At 47.6% G+C, this 24945-nt stretch overlaps 1 protein-coding gene across 1 annotated transcript in view; it reads right to left on the bottom strand.

Moving 5' to 3' along the window:
* SLC25A20 (solute carrier family 25 member 20) overlaps window positions 1–24945 on the bottom strand; it is a 412128-nt gene that overhangs the window by 135311 nt on the left and 251872 nt on the right. The window contains exons 6-7 of the mRNA XM_069643324.1: window positions 16252–16324; window positions 14109–14218 (exon numbers count right to left, since the gene is read on the bottom strand). Coding sequence (XP_069499425.1) covers window positions 14109–14218; window positions 16252–16324 — 183 coding nt within the window. The remainder of the gene's footprint in view (window positions 1–14108; window positions 14219–16251; window positions 16325–24945) is intronic.

The following is a 24945-nucleotide window of genomic DNA, read 5'->3' as shown; positions in this document are numbered from 1 at the left end:
TCTTTTGGAGGGGTGCACGGTGTGTGAGGGATGATGGCTGAAATTGTGCACACACAAGACAACCCTTCAAATATTGGTTGAGGTCCTGGCCCATGTGTGGCCAGTAGGCAACCTCTTAAGATCTCAAGTGTTGTATGAAACCCCCTATGACCGGGGGTAGCCGCATCATGGGCGTGACTTAACATAAGGCTTCGGAAGGAGGTAGGAACCACCCACTGATCATGGCCAGCTTGGGATTTCCTTACCAACAAACCGTCTTGGATCCGGAACATTTTTGGACATTTCATCAACACTCTTAGGTCCTCTTTCCCAATGTAATCGGTATCCGTCAGGGGAAAGTTCTCAGGGTCCTCAATGTGTTGGTAAAATTTACCAATTATTGGATCCCCCTTCTGAGCGGTAATGAAATCAGCATCAGGGGTCTCCTTACTCCATTGGGCAGTTGAAAGATCATTGTGAGCATTTGTCTGGGACCTAGTGATAGCAGTGACCTGGATTTCCCCCAACAGGGACTCTATTTCTATTAGATCCCCTTGGATGGCTCCGGTTTTGGCCAGCTGATCAGCTAAGTCATTCCCAGTTTTGTCTAGTCCCTCTACTTTGGAATGACCCTTGATCTTTTTCCAATAGATGGTCATCCCATTCAAGGTGACCAGCTCATCAATGTTTTGGATTAACTTCCCATGTTTCAAGGGTTTGTTATTAGCACATAACATGCCTCTGGTTTTCCAATTAACCAGGTGCTCCACGAACCCATTCCGTACATAATCCGAATCTGTGATTATGACCAGTTCGTGGAGTTGATGCTGGACAGCAATGAGGATGGCCTGATGCACAGCCATCAATTCTGCCACCTGACTACTTTGGGGACCAATTTTGTATCCAGCGGAGGGTTCTGGGAACTCCTTCACCCATGCATTCCCTACGCCGGCCACCAGTTCTTTCTACCCGTTGTTGTCAACATGGTAAGAGCATCCATCCACATAGACAGTGGGCATTCCCTCTTCCCTCACACTTGTCCTCTTCAAAGACTTTGTGTGGGGAATTAAGGTATGTCTCCATGTTGTCCTTGATTTTTAGACTTTCGTCCTCGAGACAGTTTTCTCTGGCACAATCATGCAAGTCAGCCAGACCTTGCGCGAGGGGACTCTTCTTGTTTTGACCATATCGGACCTCCACAGGAAAGCCTTGCATTGACAGAATCCAGGAAGTAATTCGGGAATTACTTACATTTCCGGCCCGGATTCTGTCACTTTGGAGATATTGCAGAGGCTGGTGTGGAGTCTCCACTATGATGTGTTCCCCCTGGATAAACGGGCGGTAATTCTTCAATGCCCACACCGCTGCCAGGAGTGCCTTCTCACAATCGTTGAATTTTTCCTCCACAGAGGATAAAGTTTTGCTCGCATAGGAGATTACTTTATTGAACTTGTCATGCTTTTGGTATAATACTGCCGTCAAGCACGTATTAGAGAACCCCGTCTCCAGGAAGAACTCCTGTTTCTGACAGGGTAAGCTAGGCAGGGCGCTTGTGAAAGGCTTCTTTTGAGTTGTCTTACTGCCTCGGCTTGTTTTGGACCCCATTCCCACTTGACCCCCCCCTTCAGGAGATGAATCAGGGGTCTGGTGATCTCTGCATAGCCCTCAATGAACTTTCTGCTGTAATTAGTCAGTCCAAGGAGGCTCCTTAGTTCCCGCAGAGTTGTGGGGTCTTTCAGTTTCTGAAGTGCTTCCACTTTCTTTTCCTGGGGACAGAGACCCTGAGGAGTAATCTCATGCCCCAAGAAATTAACACGGGTTCTACACCAATGTGCTTTCTGAAAGGAAAGTTTTGCTCCGGCAGCCCTCAACTGAGTCAGAACATAACGGATCTCCGCTATGTGTTCCTCCACAGATGAACTTTTGATGAGGACATCTACATAAGCCAGTTTACCCCTTGCACCCAGGTCGGGCATGGCCTTGTGTAGGAAAATGTTGAATTCATTGCCGGAGTTGAGGTATCCGAAGGGTGTCCGGGACCATGTGTACTGCTGGCCCCCAAAGGTAAAAGCCAGCTTGTATTGGTCCTCCCTACTGACAGGCACAGTCCAGTATCCATTGGTCAGGTCTATTGCAGTGAATACCTGTGACCCCTGGATCTGGGCCAGCCCTTGGTCAATGTAGGGCAGAGGCCATCGGGAAGTATGGACCCGTTTGTTGAGCTCCCTGAGGTCGGCGCAGAGTCTCCACTGACCGTTTGGCTTCAATATTCCCAGCACCGGATTATTGAAGGTGCTGTGGACTGGACGGATTATTCCCCGGGACTCAAGGTTCTTAGTTATTTCAGTAAGGGACTCCATTGATGCGAGAGGCAAGCGATATTGCTTCACAAACACTGGAGTCATTCCAGGGTCCGTGGGAATTGTTGTTGTGTGGATGTCGGTGCGACCACAGTCATATGAGTCTACCGCAAAGAGATCTTGGAAATCCAAGAAAACTTGTTTCAACTTTTGCTTTTGTTCCAGAGTCACACAGGCATCAGCTAGGTTGACTCTCTCTTCCACCATCTGCCTGAAGCCTGGAAAGACTTCTGGTTTGGCTATCTCAGCGGCCTCCTCCAGCTGGGTGGAGAAGTCCCTGGTCAGAGTGCTGATTTGGACTGGAGGCCTCAGGTGGGAAAGGCAACCCTCATGGACCTGGAAAATCACCTCATCCCTCCTGAAGTCACAAGTCACATCTTCCTTACCATAGGGGCAGGAAGTGTACACCAGGAAGTTCCCCCCATGCCGGGTAAAAATCCTGTCTGGTGTTGTATTGTCATCACTGTCACTGTCAAAACTGCCCTTGGGGATTGGTCCTAACAGTTCATTTCCTAAATCGATGGAAAAATGTCGGTCATCAACCGCCATTCCAATAATGGTGCCTGCGGCTAGAGTAATACTCTTTAAGTCGCTTCCCATCATTTAACTGAACAGGGATGAAACTCTGCTCTCCAATTTGCTGAATATCAGCCAGGCTCTGAGCTGATTTCACATCTTTCTGGACTATAGGAGTGGGAGTTTCTGATTGTGGATTAGTACAGAATTTCAGGGTGTTTCCTTCCAGTGTGGAATACCACTTTAAACTGGAAGGAAGGTTGATTTTCAGAAATAGAGAGGACCCCCCCATCACCAGTCTGTTGTCCTACTACTATTACTGTCACGTCTGGAATTTGGTTGTTCTGGAAGTGAAATTCTACTTGGTCAGATTTTGTTCAACCATGTGGCAGGTGCCGTTTAAACTAACATGGTTGACACTCTGTTTTAATTTTATTGGTCGGCTAGTCTGGGTCCAGAGGACCTTGTTTACACAATCTATTAGGGGTGACAACCTTCTCAGGAGGTCATTCCCTAGTAAACAAGGGGTGCCCTCTGGAGTCACTACTATGACCGGGTGTTTCACCTTGTGTCGCCCAATTTTAATGTCCAAGTCTGCAGTCCCCTCAACGGGAATTTCCTTCCCGTCAAAGTTCTGCAGTTGTCCAGGAAGAGAGGTGAGAGGAATTCGGTAATTCTCCCCCCTTCCTGCGTTTAGTTCCTCAAAGGCCCTTTTGGACAGAAGGGTAGCTTGGGATCCAGTGTCCACCAGTGCCAAATTTGTACCCTGCCCCTGTACTTGTACCGGGGCATAGTATCTTCCCTCCTTCCCCTCAAGGGGGCACAGATAATGCACATTTTTAGACAACTGGTGGGCTAAATTTCTGGTTTTGGACATTGCTAGCGAAGAGATTTGGGCAGAATTCTGTGGAGAGCCTTGTGAATCTGAAAGAAAAAGTTGGCAACTGGAGATCAGAGCCATTGTGGGTTCCCCTGGTTCCGGTTCTGGGCCGCCCCCCCGTCCTTGGAGGCAGTCACCGGGATGGGTTTGAACCAGGGGATTTCGGTATTGTGGGTTCTGGGATGAGATGATGGGCGGCGGTAGCTCAGTCGCCATATCTCCCCAGTCTGAATTGACATCCCTTGGGACCCATTTTTCCTTGGGAGCAGTTCCCCCATCTCTGAAGGAGAAGATCCTTTTCCCAGGATCTTCTGAGGATCCCTCTCCCTCAAATTGGAAGACCTGAACCTCCTCCACAAAGTGGGTCCGTTTGGGTCCTTTGTTTAACCTACCTCCTCTCTGCTCCTTGGTGGCAGACTTTCAGGGGTAGGAGATTTTGTTTCCGGTTCCTGGTTTTCCAGGGGCTGTTTACAAGTTGGGAAGGAAGCTTCCTCCAAGGTTTTACACCCCCCTTCCCCTTGTGTCTCCTCCCTGGGAGCCGGTGTGTTATCGGGGTGCTGCCCCCGTCATTGTTCTGGAGCACCAGGTCCAGAGTTTGGGGCATTCTGCGGTGGCACACTCATCTGAGGGTTCTGTGGAGCCCTCAGTATGTGACCCAGATCCCGTGCCATATTTTGGACCTGGCGCTCTAACTGGGAAACCCGCTCAGGCTGATACGGGGCTCTATTTTCTCCCCTGGGCTGATCCCGGGAAGGGTAGCTATCCCTTCTCTGGTAGTACCCCTGGTTGGGAAGATTTTGGTACCCCTCCACCCTTGGCCTCCCCTCTCCCGGATTAGGTTGTCTGGGCTCAGGGAATTGGGGAAAGAAGGATGGATGATTTTGGGGCTGGAAATTGGGTGGATACATGGGGAAAAAGTTCTGCCCAGGATTTGGAGAATTTCTGCCCTCCTGTGGGAAGTTGGGAGGGAAGTTCCCTGGGTTAGGTGCTTGGCAGGATCCCCCCCTTGGGCTGGAGGAGTCCACACATAACCCAGGATTGGTCGGTTTCCCTTATAGCGGGGACTTACATAGTCAGGGGAGCGGGGGATCCCATTTGTGGGACTACCTCCTCGACTCCCTGTCTGTGACTGGCCCGAGGGCCTTCTGGGCAGTGAATTATTAGGTGCAGGTAGGTTTTTAGGCCCCCCCATCTCCAAATCCAAAACGGGGGTGACCTTTACCTCTGCCACCTTGGCAGCAGCAGGGGTGCTGTTGGTTTTGGGATTTTTCTGGGTATTGCTTTTATTTTCTATGGGCTTCTGCACCTCATAGATCCGGGTAGCCTGTTCAATGACCCAGTCTAAAGATCTTTTCTCATGAAAATCTCTCACGAGCTGGGTCATTATATACTTGGGCAAGGCATGGAAAAATGTATTGACAAATTCTCTGCTGTCTGTGCGTACCCTTCTGGTGGTCTGCGCAAAGGCACGTTTCAGTTCTTGCACAAATTATTGTGGGGCCTGATCCTCCCCACATTGCAAATTGTAGGCTGCCTTGCGAGCCTCTTGAGGATTTCTGTGAACAGAAAAATGTTTCAAGATGGCCGCCTTATAGGTGGACCATCTTAAATGATTTTGGTCCTCCAGCCCCGCAAAGAAACTGGAGTATTCTGGTGAGAAGGTCCACTTTACATATTGAATACAGCTTTGGCTGTCCTTCAAATGGAAAGTCTCCATCATTTGCTCGTAGAGCTCCAAGTGTTCCCAAACAGAGTACTTGGCGTTCTTATGATAAGGCGTGATGACACTCCTGATTGCCTTAATCTGTTTCAATGGGTCCTTAAGCAAGGCCCTTTTTGCCTTATTGGCCTTTTTGGTTCGGGTAACCCTGGTCCATTCATCCTCTGACTCAGAGGCACTGCTCCCAGAGGTTCCCGTCTGATCTTCCAGGTTTTCCCGGATTCTGCGAGCCTGGGAGTGGCTGGCAGAATGTGGGGACCTGGTCTCCTGTGTCCTGTACCGCTCAGAGGAATCTTCAGATCCCTCCTCGCTGCCAGGATTTGATGGGTACCCCCCCCCACTGACCTAACTGGGCAGAGGTTTTCAGGATGCCCTTAATGGGCCTACTCTCCTGGGGTTCCCCACTAAATGGCACTGTGCTTGGGTGCCCATACCCAGATGCCCGCCCATCCATTCCTGGGAGGTACTGGCCTATGAGCCCCATGCTTCTGGCTGGATAGTAATCTGCCATCCCTGTGGCCCGGTGCTCATGTGCGCCAGGGGACATGGGGGTGGCAGAGTCCAGGGACTGAGAGAGATAAAGGCCTCTGGTACTAGGGCTCCTGAGGTTATGCTCAGGAGTTTCCCTTTCCCAGCTAACCTGTTCTCTATCCGCCCCTGCTCCCTGTTGCAATGCAAGAGCCTGCGCCTTCAGTTCCTCAGTTAAGGCCTTTCTAGACTATCAGTCTCTCCTGCATCGCTACCTGTTGTTGGAGCCTATCATTGTGCTGGCAGAGAGCCTCATTCTCTCTCTGCGTTTCCTGATTGGACCTGGAGCACTGGGCCAGTCTTTGCTGCAGGAGGGTTACCTCCCGAGTCCCCTCCCTACTGGCCTGCTCCTGTCTTGCCAGAGCCTCCTCCATCCTCCTGGTGTGCTCTAGCAAGTCCTGGTGTTCTTTTTGGAGGTCACCCAGTCCCTGGTGCGCCAGGTGATTTTCTTCCATTTTTCTTCTTAAGTGGCAGACTTCCTGGCCTAAGGTGTCCCTTTCCTGACCAAGAGCTTGAATTTGTGACGCCAGGTCGTCCCTTTGCCTTTGGAAGGCACCAGCTTTCTGGCGCTCCTGTTCAAACTCTGCCTGGGTATCCAGGTCTTTCAGGATCAGTTTATTGCTCTCCTCTTTCTCTCTATCTAGTTGGATTTGCAGGGGGGCTACCTGCTCTGTGCATGCCCTGTTGAAATTGATCTGTTGCTCCAGCTTTTTCTGGCTCTGCAGTAGGGAGTCCAAACTGTCTTGGCGTTCCTTCTGCAAAGCCAGAATTCTGGTATCCTGGTCAGCCTTTTCCTGTTGCAGGATATCCATATCCTTCTTTATTTTAATGATGTGCCGTCTACTCTCATTTTCGGACTCCTGGCTTCTGTGCAGCCTCTGCTCAGAAGAGTCCAGATCAGATTGGGCCTTCTGTAATGCCAGCAGTTGCCTACTCGCCAGATCTTGGCCTTCAGCACATTTGTCCTGCATGGCTCCCATATGTAAATATAAATATGCCGCTACCCTGGCAATCTTGTGGTGCTCATCCTTGGCCTTAGGGGCCATATATAGTTCACTCAGAGCCACATGTTGGGGACCCTGATCTCCCCATATATCTGACCCTGTTTCAGTGATCTGGGGTGCGATTGCCTGCAACCAGACCGTCTGGTCCTGATGAGTCCACTCACCTCTCACAAATAGCTTATGTAAGAAGTGCTCTCTGGCTATTTTCATATCTACCAAGGTCGTCATTCTGGAATTTGAGTTCCTTCCTGACTTACAGAAGTTTGCATTTTATTTTTGCAAAACAGACCTTTTCCTTAGAGCGTTCCTTTGAGGAGTGCTTTACAGCGTAACACAGCGTGGTGATCCGACCGGATATGTGTATCTGGTCAGCTGGCACGCTGTATTAATCTGCACAAGTGATAGATCTAACCCAAACGTCCGGCTCGAGCCCCCAATTTGTAAGAGGATTCAATTCAACACTACAGCTAAGTCAATGCCTAGTCTGGGATACTGAATGGAAACCCTTATTGATATATCTTTATGCCCAGTTCATAAGTTCTGGATGACTACCCCTATATAACACCCCTCTCTTGGAATCCCCCTGACCCCACTGAGCCAAGAAGTAGTTCTGTTTTGCAAGTTAAAAGGTTTATTTGATAATTTAAACAATATATATATATATATATATATATCACACTTTATAATAAATTAATAATTGAATATCACACTTAATCTGAGCAGTAATCAATAATGAATAGTCCGGCACTAGCACACTTCTTTATAATCAATGATGAGTGGTTATAGGATGGATACGATAGCAACAATACTTTGATGGTTTCAAATGGATGCAATGTGGAATGAAATGCAGTACAGAAAATAACTTGATAGGATTTCAGCAAAAGACAATGTAATCACTTTTCTTTGAAAATTCACTCCCCCCTTAATGCAATGTAAGGAGATGAATAGAATGGGACCCAGTTCTTAGGAATGCAATCAAATAGAGTTCAGTTCAATTCCCCCCCAGCAGCTTATACAACAGATAGGAGTTTTGAAACACAGACCCAAGTGCTTTGAATATGGTGACAATGCAGTGAGAAATATGCTGAAAATGCTTTTAATTCCCTTCAGGAGGTTCAGGGTAAGTGGTATCTAGTTAATATTAGTCCAGGCTCACTATAGCAATGATTTAGGGATGGTTCTTAAGAGGCAAACGAAATTTAGTAGTTCAGGCAAAAGCAGCTATCTTTTTGCAAGTAAAGAAATCGGGCCAAATCGCGGCAAAATTTGCGGGTGCGAGAATCGTGATTACGGAGAAAGTATAAGGAGTAGGAAGTCTAGGCTCGTTGAAAAGCTGAGATTCTAAGCTTTAAACCAAGTTCCTAGCCCAAACGGTTCCAGAGATACGGGCGATTAAATAAAGGTAGTTTTTTGGATTTGAAATTTTAAAAGTTCAAAGCGACAGGTTACAGCTTGCAGCTAGAAAATGACAGGTGACAGCTCTCTGGTTCTGCTAACTGCGGTCTGGGTCAGCTCTGCTCTGCTGGTCTAGCCTCTCTGGATTCTGGATACTGCTCTGCTTTCTAGGTACTGCTACAGGTTCTGGAGATTGATGGATTTGAAGTCTGGATCTCTGGATGTGGTATGGTCCGGCAGCATGCTCCGCAGCAAATGGAATTGAATGTCCTCTCTAGCTTCCAGTGGCTCTTTTTATGTCTTTTGAAAGTGGGTGGAGAGGCTAGCTTTCTAGGCCCTACCCCTCTCCACTTGTCATTGGCCACTTCCTCCTCTTCCCCTTGATTGGGGGAATGAAATGAAGTGTCATCATGATGAGGTCTGTTTATGATACACAGAACCCACCCCTGTCAACTTTACACACAATCTATATCTGATCCAAATACATACTTCCCCGATAGACAGTTGTTTGGCATTGCATACACACATCATGCATTTACTGATGGTAGCCCCTGTTCCAATTCTGTCGTTTCTAGGAGCTTGGGTTCAAAAATGGCAACATATTTCACTTTTTGGTCGGGTTACCAATATTGGATTTGTCCCCGCATTTACACAAATGTTCGCAAAGCATGTGGGCATTAGGTGGAGGAGGGTCAGATTTTTAACATACATACATTTAGAGTAATATCCTCTTTTCCGCTAAAAACCCTGCTGAACATACCACCGGGTCCTAACACGTCTTCAAATGTGCACAGAAAAATCACAAGAATAATGATATCACTTATAAAATTTTCACAAGTCCGCTCCATGAATGATCCATATTTTTAGATTTATGTTCTGGCCCCAAAGGGGTGTGGTTTCCCCCAGCATAAGGTTGAATTTCTGGTTTTTCCAGTTCTGCCAAGCCAGCTTGCTCTCACAGGCAGTGCTCCTCCCCTTTCCTTCCAGGAGGAAGCCACTTTTACGACCCCCCCCCCCCCCAATAAAACATTTGCCCGAGTCAGGACAGGGCTTTGTTCAATTTCCTGCAGAGCCCAGGTAATTCAATCAGAGAAGTGTCATATCCCTTTTGGTGGGAACAGCAAAAGGCAGCTAGGCCTGGGAACACAGCTGTTGTGCAAGTCTCAACCCCTGTCGGGGGTAGCTGGTGGGCAAAATTCCCTCTCTTTTTAAGCCAGGCCTCAGCTAAATGTCTATTTGGCTGCCAGTTTTCCTGTCCAAATCAAACTTCCAATTTTTACGCATGCAGCTAGAATGCTGATTCTAAGTTTAAAACTATGACATTTAAACAATTGCAACCTATGTGACACTCAAAAGTAGGTCGCTCATTTCTTTTAAACATTTAGATTTTTAGTGTCTTTCAGTCCAAATTTACTTAATCCACAGCTCAGCCAGTTTTGTTATAAACCTTCAAGTCACTTCAGAATATAACTTTACATTGTATCCACCTCTCAGTAAGTCTTTCTTTGGCCTGCTTTGGGTTCATTTCTTCAGTTTTACACAAATGTCTGGTGTTGTTTTAAAACGCCGGCTTTCTGATAGTGGCGAGTACTGGTAATGCACCCATTTTTGGGATTTAAGAAAATGAATTCCCCACAGTTCTAGGTTGCTTTTGGCAATCAGCATTGCCATTCCCAATGGTTTCAGGCTACTGTGTGGGTAGTCCAATGGTGGTTTTAGGCAGTGCCCTTCTGTGCCCATAACATCGGCAAAAATGGGTGGCAGCCTATTCTTCATGCATTTCCCTGGGCATTTTCTGGGAAGCTCTGGCCATCATGATGTTTTCAATGCCAGTACTGCACAGTTTTTGTGGTAGGGCTCGGATGCATGGGTAAAAACATCCCACAACTCACTTGCCTAATACTGGGACGAGTGAAAATAAAGGAGTGATAAAAAAATAAGTACCCAGTAGGTACTGGGATGAAGAAACCAAAAGGAGTTATAACAAGTATAACTCAGACACAAAGAAAGGACTCTCATGGGAAACTGGGGAAGACTCGGAGCATCATAAAAATGGGAAGTGTAACAGAACGAGGGAGACCGGGGAGTTTTCAATCAGCTGGACAGGGAAAGCTGGTTAACCGGAGAGAACACCACTTTCCAGACAGGCGAGCAGCAGTCAGGAGGAAGTGCCCGAGTTGTACTAGTCACGTGGCAGACCCGGTGAAGTTTGACAGTCGGATACAGTCCGAGGAGGGATGCTCAAGGAAGGCTGAAGAGAAGCTGTGGCTGGTAATTGCTCGAATCACAGCAGGTAACCGTGGGAGCCTACCTACCTGACAGAGGTCCCACGAGGGAACCACAGGAGAGAAGTGGTGGCTGGGAAGGAAAAGGAGTGGAAACCCTTTCCAATGCTGAACCCAACCAAACCGAGAGGACACCGAAGCGTGTCAAAAGATAGCCATCCCGGCGAACGACCGAATGACTCTGAAGGCAAGTGCCGACCCACTGATGCAGTCCTAGTGCATTGCAGGTAAAGGGGAGAGCGGGAGACCTGAAGAACAAGGCACAGATAACGAGTGGTAGAATCATATGCAACATAGTAGGAAAACGAATAGAACAAGTCCGCCTACTTGTACCAATGATTAGAAAAATCATAAAAGGATTGAGAATGGTCGCTGGGTACATTGCACAGATCCCAGTGATTAGATAAGAACACAGCAGATTGTAATAAGCAGTACAAGAGAAGGTGAAGAACTGGTTGAAGCTGCTGTCAGAAAAGATGAATGCAATTACAATTGAGAGGAACAGAGTAAAAGAACATTCAGGTGCCAAAGCGCCTAGAGAGGAACTGGAGAAGGCGATGAGAAATAAACAAATGGGGCATGGAGAAGTACCCTAAAAGAACAAAAATAATTGGTGCAAGAAAAAGCTAAAAGCTATTTGAAGATCCTGTACTGATATGATATGGCATTTATAACGCGCCTATAGACAAGTGTTTCAAGGCGCGACGAGGCAAGGGAGGGGAAACAAAGGGAAGACAGAAACAACAATCCTACTAGGCCAGGTGACTGAGATCACGCAAGTGCAGTGGAAGGGGAAACAGTGCGAAGGGAAAGGGGAGGGGGCAGTGCAGTACATAGGATAACGGTAAAATAAATAAAGACAATGAATAAAAGTGCAGCCATCAGGTGTCAGGTGCTAGTAGGGGCACTGTAGGGATACAGAAACAGTCCCAGAGTGCAAGGGTTGCCAGGGGGCAGTGCAGGTGTGCATCTGGTGGGGGTTGGGGGAGGGTGGAGACCTGGGCCCGAGATCAGAGGGTAGCCAGGTAACCAGTGCAGTTTTAGATTCAGCCAGGAGATCAGCAGGGGAGAGGAGGAGAGAAAGCAGAAGAAAAGAGGAAGGTCTTGAGGTGCTTCCAGAACCGGAGATGGGTCTCCTCAAGCTTCATAGGGGAGAGAGGCTGTTCCAGAGGGAGGCCCCAGCAGAAGAAAGATCTACCACAAACTCGCTGCTTGGAGAAGCGACTGACCCTGAGGGAGTTGGAGGCGGATGAGTGAAGAGCTTGAGAAGGAAGATATTTAGGAAGAGGGAGTTGAAGGTATTGATACCCCAGGCCCCAGAAGGCCTTCTGGACAATACAGAGGGTTTTGAACGTAATCCTTGCCACCACTGGGAGCCAATGCAGAGATTTCAGTCCTGTAGAGATAAGATCCCTGGGCTTGAGGCCAAGGACAAGTCTCGCAGTCCTGTTTTGGATGAGTTGCAGAGGGCGGTGAGTAGAGGCAGGAAGATTTAGAAAGAGGCTGTTGAAGTAGTCCAGCCTAGAGAGAACCAGAGCTCTGGAGATGGTGAGCTTCTGGGGGGAGGAGAGGAAGGGAAGAATACCTCTGGTAGTGTGGCTTCTTAGATGTGAGGAAAGTAGGAAAATGTGGAGTCGAAGATGACCCAGCGGTTTTTAGCCTCACCGGTGGGAGCAGGAAGAGGGCCAAGAGAGGCCGGCCAGAGAGTGACAGGAAAGTAGGGTGCAGGTGTGCTGCTTAAGAGATCTCAGTCTTACTGGCGTTAAGGCAGAGATCATTGGCGGCACACCACTACTGGAAGGCAGACAGACAGTCCGAGATGAGAGAAGGAGAAGAGGGGGCAAAAGGGAGCCTGAAAATGAGTTGAGTGTTTTCCGCATAGCACTGAAAGTTGGGGTAGAGAGTGGCAATGCGGTGGGCAAGAAGTGCCAGGTATTGGTTGAATAGCCAGGGAGCGAGGTTAGACCACTGGGGAACACCACAGGTAGAGATAGAGGAGAGGAAGGACCCAAGTTGGACCTGGGAGGGTCAATCAGAGAGGAAGGAGGTCAGCCAAGCCAGGGCCGGATCGGTGATGGAGACGGTTGAGCAGGATGGCATGGTTGACTGTATCAAAGGCAGAAGAGAGATCAAGTAACATGAGGACACAGGGTGTGTTGGAATAGAGGTTGGAGAGCAGGTACCAAGAAGTACTTACTGGAAAATAGTCCCAGGAGAAGGAAGTCATTCTCCTGGTCTTTAGTTTGTATTTGTATTTTATTTATTTATAGAGCACACCAGGCCTGAGGGCATCCGGGCACCAGAGTAACAGAATTACAGTTAAATTACAATTTAGAATTACAATCAGTTACAGATATTAACATATATACAAAATGCAGTTACGGGGTAAGTAGAGGGTCATAGCCTATGTACAGGAGGTGATGTGAGTGGCTAGCGCGTGGGGGGGTGGTAAGTGAGTAGGTGAAGGGTCTTTGGCGGTTAGCCAGGCTTTGGCCAAATTTTTGAAGCTGTGGAAGGAGGGTTCAGATCTTAACGAGTTGGGGAGCGAGTTCCATAGTTTGGTCACCATTACCGGGAAGCTGGCTCAGCCAGATCTTTGTAGGTTGAAGCGTGGTATAGAGAGGCAGTTAGTCTGTGCAATTCTACGAGGTCTGTTGGTGTTGTGGAGGGCGAATCACTTGGCTAGGTAGGAGGGTGCCTGGTTAGATAAGCATTTGTGAGTGAGAGCAAGAGTTTTTAGTGAAATTCGTGGAGGGGCGGAAAGCCAGCAAAGGAGGCGTCTAGTGTCTGAGATATGTTGGTTCCTAGGGATGTTGAGAGCTGCTCTGATAGCATTGTTTTGGATTATTTATAACTTGTTTAGGTTCTAACTGTTGGTACCCAAATAGAGGGCGTTACAATAATCAATTTTTGACAGCACGAGGGCCCTGGCAAGTGTGATACAGTTGGCTGGTGATAAGAAAGGTCGGCTAGCTGTAATGAGTTTGCAGGTGTAAGATAGTAGGGTCAGTGAAGTTATTAGGGTAAGTGGTAGGGTCAGTGAAGATTAGTTTTGGATGGAAGACTGACTTTTACTTTGGATTTCAGAACGGAGGACAAGCACCCTAGTTTAGTTGTGTTAAGTAGGTGAAACCCTTAGATCAGCCATATTCTTATTATCTATAATATCCACCTCTTGAAATGGCAAATCCTGGCCTGCCTCCTCCTTCTGACCTACGACAGGCAACGTGAAGCATTCTGCATACTGAAACTGCCTCCATAGAAATCAACAATATACCAACATTTCAAAATAAAATGGGGCTAATCAACATTATTCCAGGATACTGTGAGCGCAGAGATATTCTAACAATGTTGTTGATGCAATGTAGCGTTGCAACCTTATTGCTTTCCATTTTCATTAAATGTTTACAAGACATTAGCTATGCATGAATCCAAACTTACCAGTCTGAAAGCGGGATTTGAGCACATCAGGAGGAATCGCTACTGCCCAATTAAAAATTCCTGCCATTCCTCCAGCAAAAAGAATACTGGGAACACTTAGGTCACTCACACTGTCAGATTGAGAAACGTAAAATACAGAATTAGTTTTTTACAGAATAAAAACACATTTTAAACACTCTAATTTTGGGTGCCTATAGGTCTCACCTAGCGACTGGACTATCAGGCAACATTATAATTTATATATATTTGACGAACAGGGATGGCAATCTATCAGAAATTACTTCCAATAACACATTGACAGACGGCGGGGGCATTCCTCTGAGGAGTGCCTGTACAATAGCACAAAGATGAGAACAAGCAATGATACAATTTATGATGATGGAAACAAAGTGAGACTTAAAACAGGTACAAGAAAAGCTGACTTGGTGTGGGGTGGGCAAGTGCTTCTAACTAAAGAAAACTGGACAAATAAACAAAATTACATGATCAAACAATACTTGAGGGATTGGTGAGGTCAGGTAGGGAAGAGGGCAAAAGGAGCTCCCTCTCTGGTAAAGTAAGTGACATTTTAGCTAACCTTTGAAGTATCCACATTCGGGATGGCTTCCACTGGAATGGAAACAAGTCCCAATAAAGTGGGCAAGAAGGGAAAAAGCGAGAAGAGAGGAGCATCAAACAGTGAGGTTGAGTGCAGTGGGTGGGGTGGGGGGGCAAAATCAAGTACAGAGATGTAGTCAGGACAGTGCTAAAGATTTTCAGTCTAGAAGGAACTTGAACAGGGCATTGTACATAGAAAGACAACGGTCATGGTGTCAGTAGGTAGAAGTGGGGAGGATCTGGGTCGGATGTAGATTTGGGGGGGAGGTGAGAGAGAGAGAGATTTGCTGAACACAAGGGCAGATAGTAGTTTTGATAGAGTGATAAGTAAGAAACAGATGTTCTTAACAATCATTGAAAAGGTTAACAAGCAGAAGAGGTGGTGCTTAAGTGTTCAATTGTTGCAGTCGGATGTCACCTTCAAAGAGTAGCCCCAGAGTTTTCCGCCTTGGCCAAGGGAACAAGGACAGGCAGAAAGGATAAGGGGGAGTTGCGGGGATTAAAAGCTGGTACAAAGAGGAGTTTATGAATGGCAGTAATACAGATCAACAGTACATTGCCATGTGAATATGGTTATTCTGATAAATTAAAGATTTACATACTAAAGCTTTAACTTGCTTCCTATTGCAACACTTCATGCAGCTCCTCATAATTAAACAGCTCCACAGGCAATCAGAAAAGCAGCTGCACAGGTCTAAAAAGGATTACGGGGTTAAAGTTCCAAAGACATCTTTTTACCACACACTGAACTTTGTAAATACAAAGACTAGGATGATATGATATGGCATTTACAACGCGCCTATACACAAGTGTTTCAAGGCGCGACGAAACAAAGGGTGAGGGGAAACAAAGGGACGCCAGACAATGATCCTACTAGGCCCGTTGTCATTCAGATCTTGCAAGTGCATGGGGGGGTGAGGGGAGGGGGGGAGTGCGAGGAGGAGAAAGGGGAAAAGTGCGAGGGGGGGGAGAGGGGATAGTGCAATACAAGGGGTAGTAGAATAATAAGATAATAAAAACAGCCAGATGGTGGCAAGTGCAAGGTAAGTGCAGACATAAGTGCTGGTAGAGGGGCTGTAGGGAGACAGAAACAGTCCCTAGGTGCAGGGTTGCCAGGGAAGGCAGTGCAGGTGTGCAACTGGCGGTGCCTGCACCCGGATCAGACAGGGTGGGCAGGTAGTTTTGACCAATGCAGATTCAACCAAGAATTCAATAGAGGAGAGAGGGAGAGAAAGCAGAATCAAAGAGGAAGGTTTTGAGGTGCTTACGGAACCGGAGATGGTTCTCCTCAAGTTTCAGGGAGGCAGGAAGGCTGTTCCAGAGGGAGGCCCTTGCCGAAGAGAGAGATCTACCACCAACTCGTTGCTTAGAGAAGCGATAGACACTGAGGGAGTTGGAGGCAGATAAACGAAGAGCTCGAGAAGGAAGATATTTGGGAGTAAAGAACTGCAAGACAATCAGGTTAGTCTGGGATTACTGAAGACCTCAATCCTCCTTCAAATGGATATAAACTAGAACTAAACATTTACTCTCTCAGTCTACTTACCTTTTTCCTTCTGGGGTCAAAATATTTTTTAGCCATTCATAGGTCATGAAGTACATTCCACTGGCTGGCACATCTAATATAGAAAAGAAACAACCAGTGAAATAAATGGTGTGGCCTCAAACCAAGCATTACAAATAAGTCATGATTGCATACTTTATTTTGGAAATTAATTCAATTCCACAGAAAATCAATATCGAACATAACAAAAAAACATTAAAGTGAAATTCTAGAAACTGGTTAGCCAACATATATCACTGCACACTTAAAATAATGTACAGAAAAACCCAAACATGGTTTCCATGACCACCAATCGATATACCCAAACAAAAGAGCAATTGTTAGAACCTCATGGGTCCTTGTATGGGATACAGCAGGACCAAAATTACATTTTAGTTTTTCCTCCCATCTCTAACACTGGTCTCAACGATCATCTAGGCCACCCACACACATTACATTCGATTTTGCCACAATCGGTTTTAAATCCACCTCTTTCATATAGTCCAAGTAGTTACTGACAAGAATTTGTAAGGCTTTGCACGTCTTAGCTATTAAGATAATGACTGCATACGTTAAAGTGCACAAGTTCCTCATCCTATTTTAGGTGCGTCGAGTGTCGGTTTTTTTTAGCTTTAAAGAGTGAATTGACATACAGATTGACAGGTAGTGGGGCTAAAACGCAACCCTGTTTTACGTACAGAGAAATTATAAGTTACTTAGTCCCCCTTTCCTCCATACTGCATGGGCATCCCTTCCAAGGGACAGGAGATGGAACCTTTTTCACCTTCCCCTTTAAATATAGAGGCGCGCGGCCCTGGGAGCATGTGCTGCCCTGACTCCACCCTCTGGCGCCACACCTCAGTCCCCATAGATGCGTCGACAATAGCTAATATTGCTTAATGACACCAGTTTTATTAGGGGGGATGGTGGGACATATGGAGGAAAGGGGCCTAGTACGTTAGTCACTACGGTGAGTAACTTATAATTACACTTACGTCCCGTCCCCTTTCCTCCATACTGCATGTGCGATTAAAACTGAATGAAGCCCCAGGGTGGAGCGGAGACCCTCCTTAAGCAAATAGGTTCCTGAGAACCGACTGTCCGAAAGCCGCATCAGATCTAGGGCCGGCATCCAAACAGTAATGCTTGCAGAAAGTCGAGGGATTGGCCCAGATGATGCCCTGGAGACGGCCAAGAAAGAGCATGAGACTCAAGTCCTTGCAACAAGTAACTCAAAAACCTTCTCCCCAAAGGGGAGGTCATTCTCGTAGGTCCTTTCGAAAGCAGTCCCATGCAAGTCAGAACAACTACAGCACGGGAAGCCCCGCCTACTACCCACCTAGGGGTCAGCGACGCGGCAAAGGTAGAGGCCCCAATCCCACAGGAGCCACAGCCTCTGGTCAGAAATGACCAATAGATCCAGGTCCCCTCCCATGTCACCCCGGGCGGGGGGGCGTTTAACATCTTTCCTCACGGCATGGGAGGGGATAACTTCAGACCATTGGGTTATAAAGACGGTAGCCCACGGGTACTGCATGGAATTCGCCCGACCACCACAGTTCAGACCGCCACGCTCAGGGCGCCTCTCACTGGACCATCTGCAGATCCTGAATCAAGAGGTGGAAGCGTTGCTGGTAAAGGAAGCTATAGAAGCCGTCCCTATTCTTCAGGTAAACAAGGGTATTTATTTAGTGTACGTCCTTGTACCCAAAAAGGACCTCACCATGTGCCCTGTTCTAGACATGCACCCAGCGAACATATAAAACCTCTAAAGTTTCGTATGGTAACGCTACAAGAGGTGATCACACTCTTGAAACATGGGGTACCACATGGCAACATTGGACATGAAAGGGATAGTGTTACCGACACGCATATGCAGACGTCCCCTTTCGGTCCCCGAAAGACAAGATGCAATACTCTGCGGTTACCACTGGATGTAGACCATATGCACAGCATGTGATTCTAAGCAGATTAACAAGCATCAGAAAGTGTAATTCTTTTAATTATGAGAAAGTAATACAAAAATATTGCTACCATTATTGTCACTACACAACACACTTAATATGCAAAAGGCTATTGGGGGCGTGGCTACAGAACCATGCAATAAGACATGCTTTCGATAAAGCTCCTGCTGATCCTACATGCCACAGACAAAACTTGTGCAAAGAATTTCGTGATGGAATGAGAAACCGAAGGAGCAACTGTATGAAGGTTTGCGGCACATAAGCAACATGGAATTGTAAGGATCAGCGCTCAGATGCAAGAGTAACGTGTGGCAAGAACTTTTTTGAAGCTCGCCGGAAGAAAAACCAAAATCGCGGCCTGCTCGGAACAATAGATGGGATGTAAATGTATGAGGCTGAAACAAAACCACCGCCCGTGGATGCTAGGACTATCGATTGCAGCAGAAGAGGTTGTCAACAATGGGTAGCAGATGGTAAACAGCCAGCGCTGCGTGAAGAGGATTGCCGGAGTCGCATGTGTGGGTCCCTTTGTTGAATATGACCGCTGGTAATAAAATGCAGGACGGAGCTACAATGAGCCTTTGAAGCTGGGAAGGCTCACCGATGAGAGCCTGTTACTGCTGCAACCCAGTAGACTTAGAGCCTCAGACGGAAGGCATGAGAGCGTCAAAGATTAAAACATTGGAGCCGATACATAGCAACACAGACACAGAAGGTATCGGCAGCGGTAACCGAAAGGGGCCCGCTCAGGGGAGGAGAGCGGCGTAAAGCTAAATTGAACGGAAACACACTGACACAGACGCTCCCAAGAGGTAACATTGCTGAAGTAGGGTGAAACACTTAAGTAGTGGAAACACGGCCCAGCAGGGTGAAAGTGACACGACTTCAGATGCTGGCTTGACGTGGGCAGCTTTAGAGTGCACACAGCTGATGAAGATGTCATGAAGCGAATTACAGCTAGTGCGTCAAGGCGCAATGGAAGAACAACTTGCTTTACACTATAGGTACTGTCTATGGCCAGATGGAGAACATGGGTGATGATAGAGTAGCATAAGGATAAAGGCGGCTGTCGGGGTACTGCAGCAGTGAGGAGCAGAATATTCTAAAGTAAACGTGATCAACGAAACTAAAGAAAAAACAGGGGACATTACTGCTGGGTGCTCTGGGGCACGGACGGGGTTCTCTGCGACATAAGGACACCTTGAACGGAAGCAGGGGCCAATGGTATGCTGCGGGCAACAAAAGATTGTGCATAATGCACCATAGATGGGCGCAACGGAGCAGAGCGACGTGAGGTGCTTCAAGAGGCCTGACAATAACCAGCTCCGAACGAACGATGTATGCATGAGTGCGAAGCATGAGGCAGTGAAAGGCGTGCAGCCAGTGGCGGCGGGTGGGGAGCCGTACTGCACAACAAGGGTATAGATCTTGGCCCTTAACAGCCGCACTTCGGACCAGTACATAACGCAAAAACGGGAGCATAGCTGTCGAGAGCACGGTAGCAGATGCTATGCTTTCCAACAAGAGAGGATGCTGGGAAGATCCAAGTGTGGCAGGTGTATGAACACAAGTAAGTGGTAGATGGATGTGAGACCCATACATCAGAAGCTGCATAGATACTGGGAGTAACACGGCCAGAAGAGAACTAGGGACACCAAATCGAAGAGCAGCTGGAGCAGGATCCGCACCCTTTGAGATACCAGGAGTTGCATGATAGCTGAACCTACGTGGTGCACCAAACAAATACGAAGCAAGAGCAGACAAAATGGTGCATCAATATCTGATACACTACGAAGGCTGCCGGTTGCAGACGAAGGAGACAAACACGAGACCCAGCTGCAAGTGGATGATCTTGTGAGAATACGCTAAGGCCTCTAACGTGGGCAAAACTAAAGCCAAACAGCCAACCATCGATGACTTTGCCAAAGCATCCCCAAATGAGGAGGTTGTGAGACCTAAGAAGCAAGATATGCAAAGCGAGGCATGGAATGACTAACAGATATTGGATGCCATTGCAGAACTGAAGACTTCTGGGCCTGCAAAATGGACTCAGCTATTGCAGAACTAAAGATCTCGCTGGAGCATAAAATTGATGCAGTCAGTGTAGATGTCAATCTGCTATGACAAGATGTCAGGAAACTGGCAGAGGGCACGGGTGCGCTGGAAAAGGACGTGGAGGCTAATACAAGCACCAGCACCGCGAACGCCAAGGAAGTCACGGTGCTACAACAACATGTGCGCAATCTGGAAAATGGGGTGGAAGAGGCAGAAGGGCGGGCACGAAGAAATATACGCATTGTGGGGTTTCCAGAAGGAGTAGAAGGGGCAGACCTGACGAAAAAATGTTGAGAATACGCTGCTTCAGGAAATAGACGGAGGCACACTCGCCCAAGGATTCACAGTGGAAAGGGCACATAGGGCCCAGACCAGAAGGCCGCTGCCAGGAGCTCCTCCCCGGCCACTTATTGCCAAAATTCTGAACTATAAAGACAGGGAAAGATACTGGAGCACTTCCACAAAGGAGGGACCATCAGTAGAGGCTCCGCAACCATCACGGCGTACCCAGACTACACCTTCATGTTGCAAAGACAACGGCTGAACTACGTATCTGTCAAAAGGAGGCTACATGACGCAGGCGGAACTCAAGTATATGTTACTGTACCCTGCAAAATTGAAAGTGGTGTACAACAACAAGACGCACTTATTCGAGACCCCAGAGGACGCAATAGCATATGATATGATATTTTATTTGTATCACGCTCGTACACAAGTGTGTCAGAGCGCAACTAGGCAAGGGAGGGGAGCAGGGGAGAACACAACACAACAACAAAGATCTTACTAGGCCCAGTGACATTAAGAATGCGCAAGTGCACAGGAAAGCTAAAGGGAAAAAGTGCATGGAAGGGGGAGAGTGGAAAGTGCAAAGCAGAGGAGAGCAGTGTTAGGGAGAATTCTCTGTTTAGGCTGAATTTCCTAACCTAGTGAGTCCCCAGCAGCTTTGCTGGATTTTTGGGGTTTATTTTTTTCTCCTGCCAAGAGTGAGACTCTTTTACCCTCACTCTTGGACATGATTTGAGTGTGTTTCTTTGAATCTAGATGTCTCTAATGGGCTATGGGGTCTTTTACTTCATAGGGTTTCATGTGTTTTTGTGATGTGTGTTACACAGCACCCTCCGTGCAGTAACACAGGGGTGTCATAGTGACCCCCCAGTATAGACTCCATACCCTGGGACTGACTACTGTCTCCCAGGGCATGTAAAGTCACCATTGACTTTACTAGTCTTAAATTCGGAACAGAACCAGTACAAACCATCATATTGTGGACGTACTGGCTGGGGCAATTCGATTGCCCCAGGGTCTGTTAGTCGAGGGGGCACGTCTCCGTCCCCCTGATCGAGTTTTGGCTGGTGGCAGGGGATACTACTTTTTATATTCAACCGCGAATATTTTCCTATGTGATTTCCCATTGTTTTAGGCTACTATCTTTATTTAATTATTTAAGGTAGCCTCGAACATACCGCCGGTTTATTTAATTAATATTAATTCTCCGGTTGGTATTTTTTGCCAAAACTTGATTCTAAAATGGCGTTTGTGTTCTCTTCTGTGCCTCCAACCCAAGTCGAGCCCTTTGTTCCACTTTTTGGCGGGCTTCTCCACAGAAGCCCTCCAAAGTGGTGCCACTATGTCTGGGGTACTTAAGCGGGGTGGAGGGGAATTTAGGCACCCTGAACTGAGTTGCCGAGGCAACTCAAGTCGCACTCCGTCCTGATTGGCCTAAGTGGTGAGCCGGCCAGCTCACCACTTAGCATGTTTGAGTGACAGCTAGGCTGAGTGAATGGGGGTTTGCTGCATAAAAGCAGGGCTTTGGGGACTGGAACTTCAGAAGTCGCCACAGGACCTAAGAATCCGACGAGGGAGCAGCTGAGCCGACCTGCCACGACACCACGACCGGTGGAGCCTTGCTGGACCGTCTCACCACTTTTCCCAACGACAGAGGAGATCTCCCACCGGAGAGTCTTCTTCCTTTAACTGGTGGGGATAACCAGTTTCACCGTCTTTTCGCTTTCCCGACGTATCTCGTGGCCGCCTTGCCCGTGCTAAGCACTCCGGCAACCGGGATACCATGTTTTACCACGACCGCGAGATAAAGGTACCACCTTTTACCGGAAAACTCAGCGGCTGGTTTCTGCCCTGGTAGTGCAACGACCTGCATCTTTCCTCCACGTCGAGATCTTCTCTTCCCCTGGACGCCGCCGCAACTTGCAACCACTACCAGGAACAACTGCCACCGCTGGAGGATCCTTCCCACTTAAGGTACCGTGTCCTGCCCGGCTTCCCTTGCAACCGACTGTACGGGGTAGATTTAGCCCCCGGCTTTCGAACCTGGGTTTGCCTGGGACACCCTGGCTAAACTTTTCTAAAAGCCTCTCTAAACTCTTTTCTGAACCATCTGCAAGACTTTCTAAGCCTAGTGTAACTGTGATCTTGGGCGCATTTGTGCTCTGCTCTCTCTAAGAGTGGGCCCAGCCGTTGGACTTTGGCTCACCAGTGACTTTTTGCTCTCTGCCTTGCTAATAGTGTTCCGGAATCATAGAGTGGTGTAATCCTGCATATTCTGTCTTTTTCCCTCCCTTTTTCACAACATTGTAGAGTGCAATCTAGTTAAGCGCTCACCTCTGTATGAAAATAAGTGGTGTCTTACTGTGATTTTCTAATAAGGGAAAAAGGGGTGTATATATCATAATAGTAACTGTGTTTAGAATATTTTACAATAAGAGTGCTGGAGTGTTTCAACTGTGTGTTTATAAATAAATAATTATATACTTTGATACCAAAGCTCTGGTCAGTGTTTGCTTGTATTATTGTATCTGAGTGCCTATTGAGTATACTTGGCATACTGCCTAACTCTTCTTGAGGGAAGTCTGACTGCTCAGCCACAGCTACTAGGTAAATCTGGGTGGTGCAGACTGCTACCAAGTGGGTTTACTGCCAACACCTGTAGTCTTAAATCTTTTGCAGTGTTCCCTAAGGGAACTGCACAGGTTTCTGCCTAACAAGCAGATAAATAATAAATAAAAATAAATAGAAAATGGAGGCAATAAACAGTGGTAGTGCAGCCAGCAAGTGGCAAGTGCTGCGTTTAAGGATACAGACTGGGTTAGTCTGATAAGTGCAGAAAAAGAAGAACAATGGGGGGAGGCTGTATGGGTACAGATACAGTCCCCAGTGAAAGAAGTGGCCAGGAGGCAGTGCAGGAGGGTGGCAGGGTGAGCAGGTAACTGGGCCCAGGGGACAGAGGGTGGCCAGGTGCACAGTGCCAAGAGAGAGCAGATCAGCAGGGGAGAGGGGGAGCGAAGGCAGAAGCAAAGAGGAAGGTTTTGAGGTTCTTCCGGAGATGGTTCTCCTCAAGTTTTAAATTGGAAGGGAGGCTGTTCCAGAGGGGGGACACAGCCGAAGATAGAGATCTACCCCCAGCTCGATTCTTTGAAAAACGACTGACCTGGAGGGAGTTTGAGGTAGAGAAGCGAATAGCTCGAGAGCCTGGCTAAACACACTGAATTGCTCAGCAGAGACTGTTGACCAGATGGAGAGAGGACTGGATAAGTAAATGTGCCGGGTTTGTGGGCCACAGAGACACTGTGGGTCGAGCAAGGGGGGTTGTGGTCCGCAGCTAAGACATTGACATGGTGCTGCAGCATAATCCTCTGGGCTTATGTCAGTATAGAGAATGTAGATACAGTACACTATATGTATTTGTCTAGGGCCTCCAAGTGGGAATATGAACAAGATGAATCTAGCGTGGGTACATTGTTTTGAGGCAGTTATGCGGGAGTTACGGAGGAAGTGCGGTCTTACACATAGATGCCTCTCCACCGAGGCCCCACCCTACCCATCAGAAAGAATCACCATAAACTCATCTAACAGACCCATTAGATCCCACCTGACCAATCAGATCTACGTCCCAGCCTTTAAAAGAACTAAAGCGGGAAGGTCCAGTTTCCAACACCTGGCTCCCAAAAATTGGAACGCCATCCCCACCACACTCAGGAACGAAAGATCCTACACCGCCTTCCGCAAAATGCTGAAAACCACGCTGTTCCGCTAGTATCAGAACTAACTAACATGTATAGATACACTGATCATCTGTAACCTTAATGACAGCTCAGCATGCCTGCTCTGTATTTTACTGTCCTCTAAAACCTGCTACTGTACTATACCGCAAACATTTTATGATATGGCTGCCTGACTGACAAGTGAACAAGCTGTAACAGCGCCACGATGCCCCTGGGCAGATGTGCGCTTTATAAATGCAAATAAATTACCCCCGTAGTTAGTTTATGTGGGACTCCTGTAGACGGGTTCCCCCCTGCGGCGTTCCAAGTACTGGTGTGACCGGGCTAAGACTAGATGCAGGGTAGCCTGAGATCCAGAGATGGAGATGGACAGCAGTTGGGGATGTTTAGGATGGTCGGGAGGGGAAGGGTGTTGGGGACGTTATAGGGATGGAGCAGGAGCTGGAAGGGGTGGGGGAGGCAGTGGGAGGGGAGGAGTCTGCAATCACAAGCCAGTTCTAAAACGGAGGAGAGCAGGAGCTGAGACGGGAGGGGGGGGGGGGCAGGGAACGGCTGACATGGGAGACTTGAAGATAGCGACCTGGAATGTGAGAGGGCTAAACAGCTATATAAAACGGAATAAGGTCATGATATACCTGAAGAGACAGAAAATTGACATC

Source organism: Ambystoma mexicanum, chromosome 2p (assembly GCF_040938575.1).
Source record: "Ambystoma mexicanum isolate Mex_15411 chromosome 2p, UKY_AmexF1_1, whole genome shotgun sequence".
Classification (NCBI taxonomy): domain Eukaryota; kingdom Metazoa; phylum Chordata; class Amphibia; order Caudata; family Ambystomatidae; genus Ambystoma; species Ambystoma mexicanum.
The sequence above is the reverse complement of the archived record's forward strand: the minus strand, read 5'-3'. Positions and strand labels throughout refer to the sequence as shown.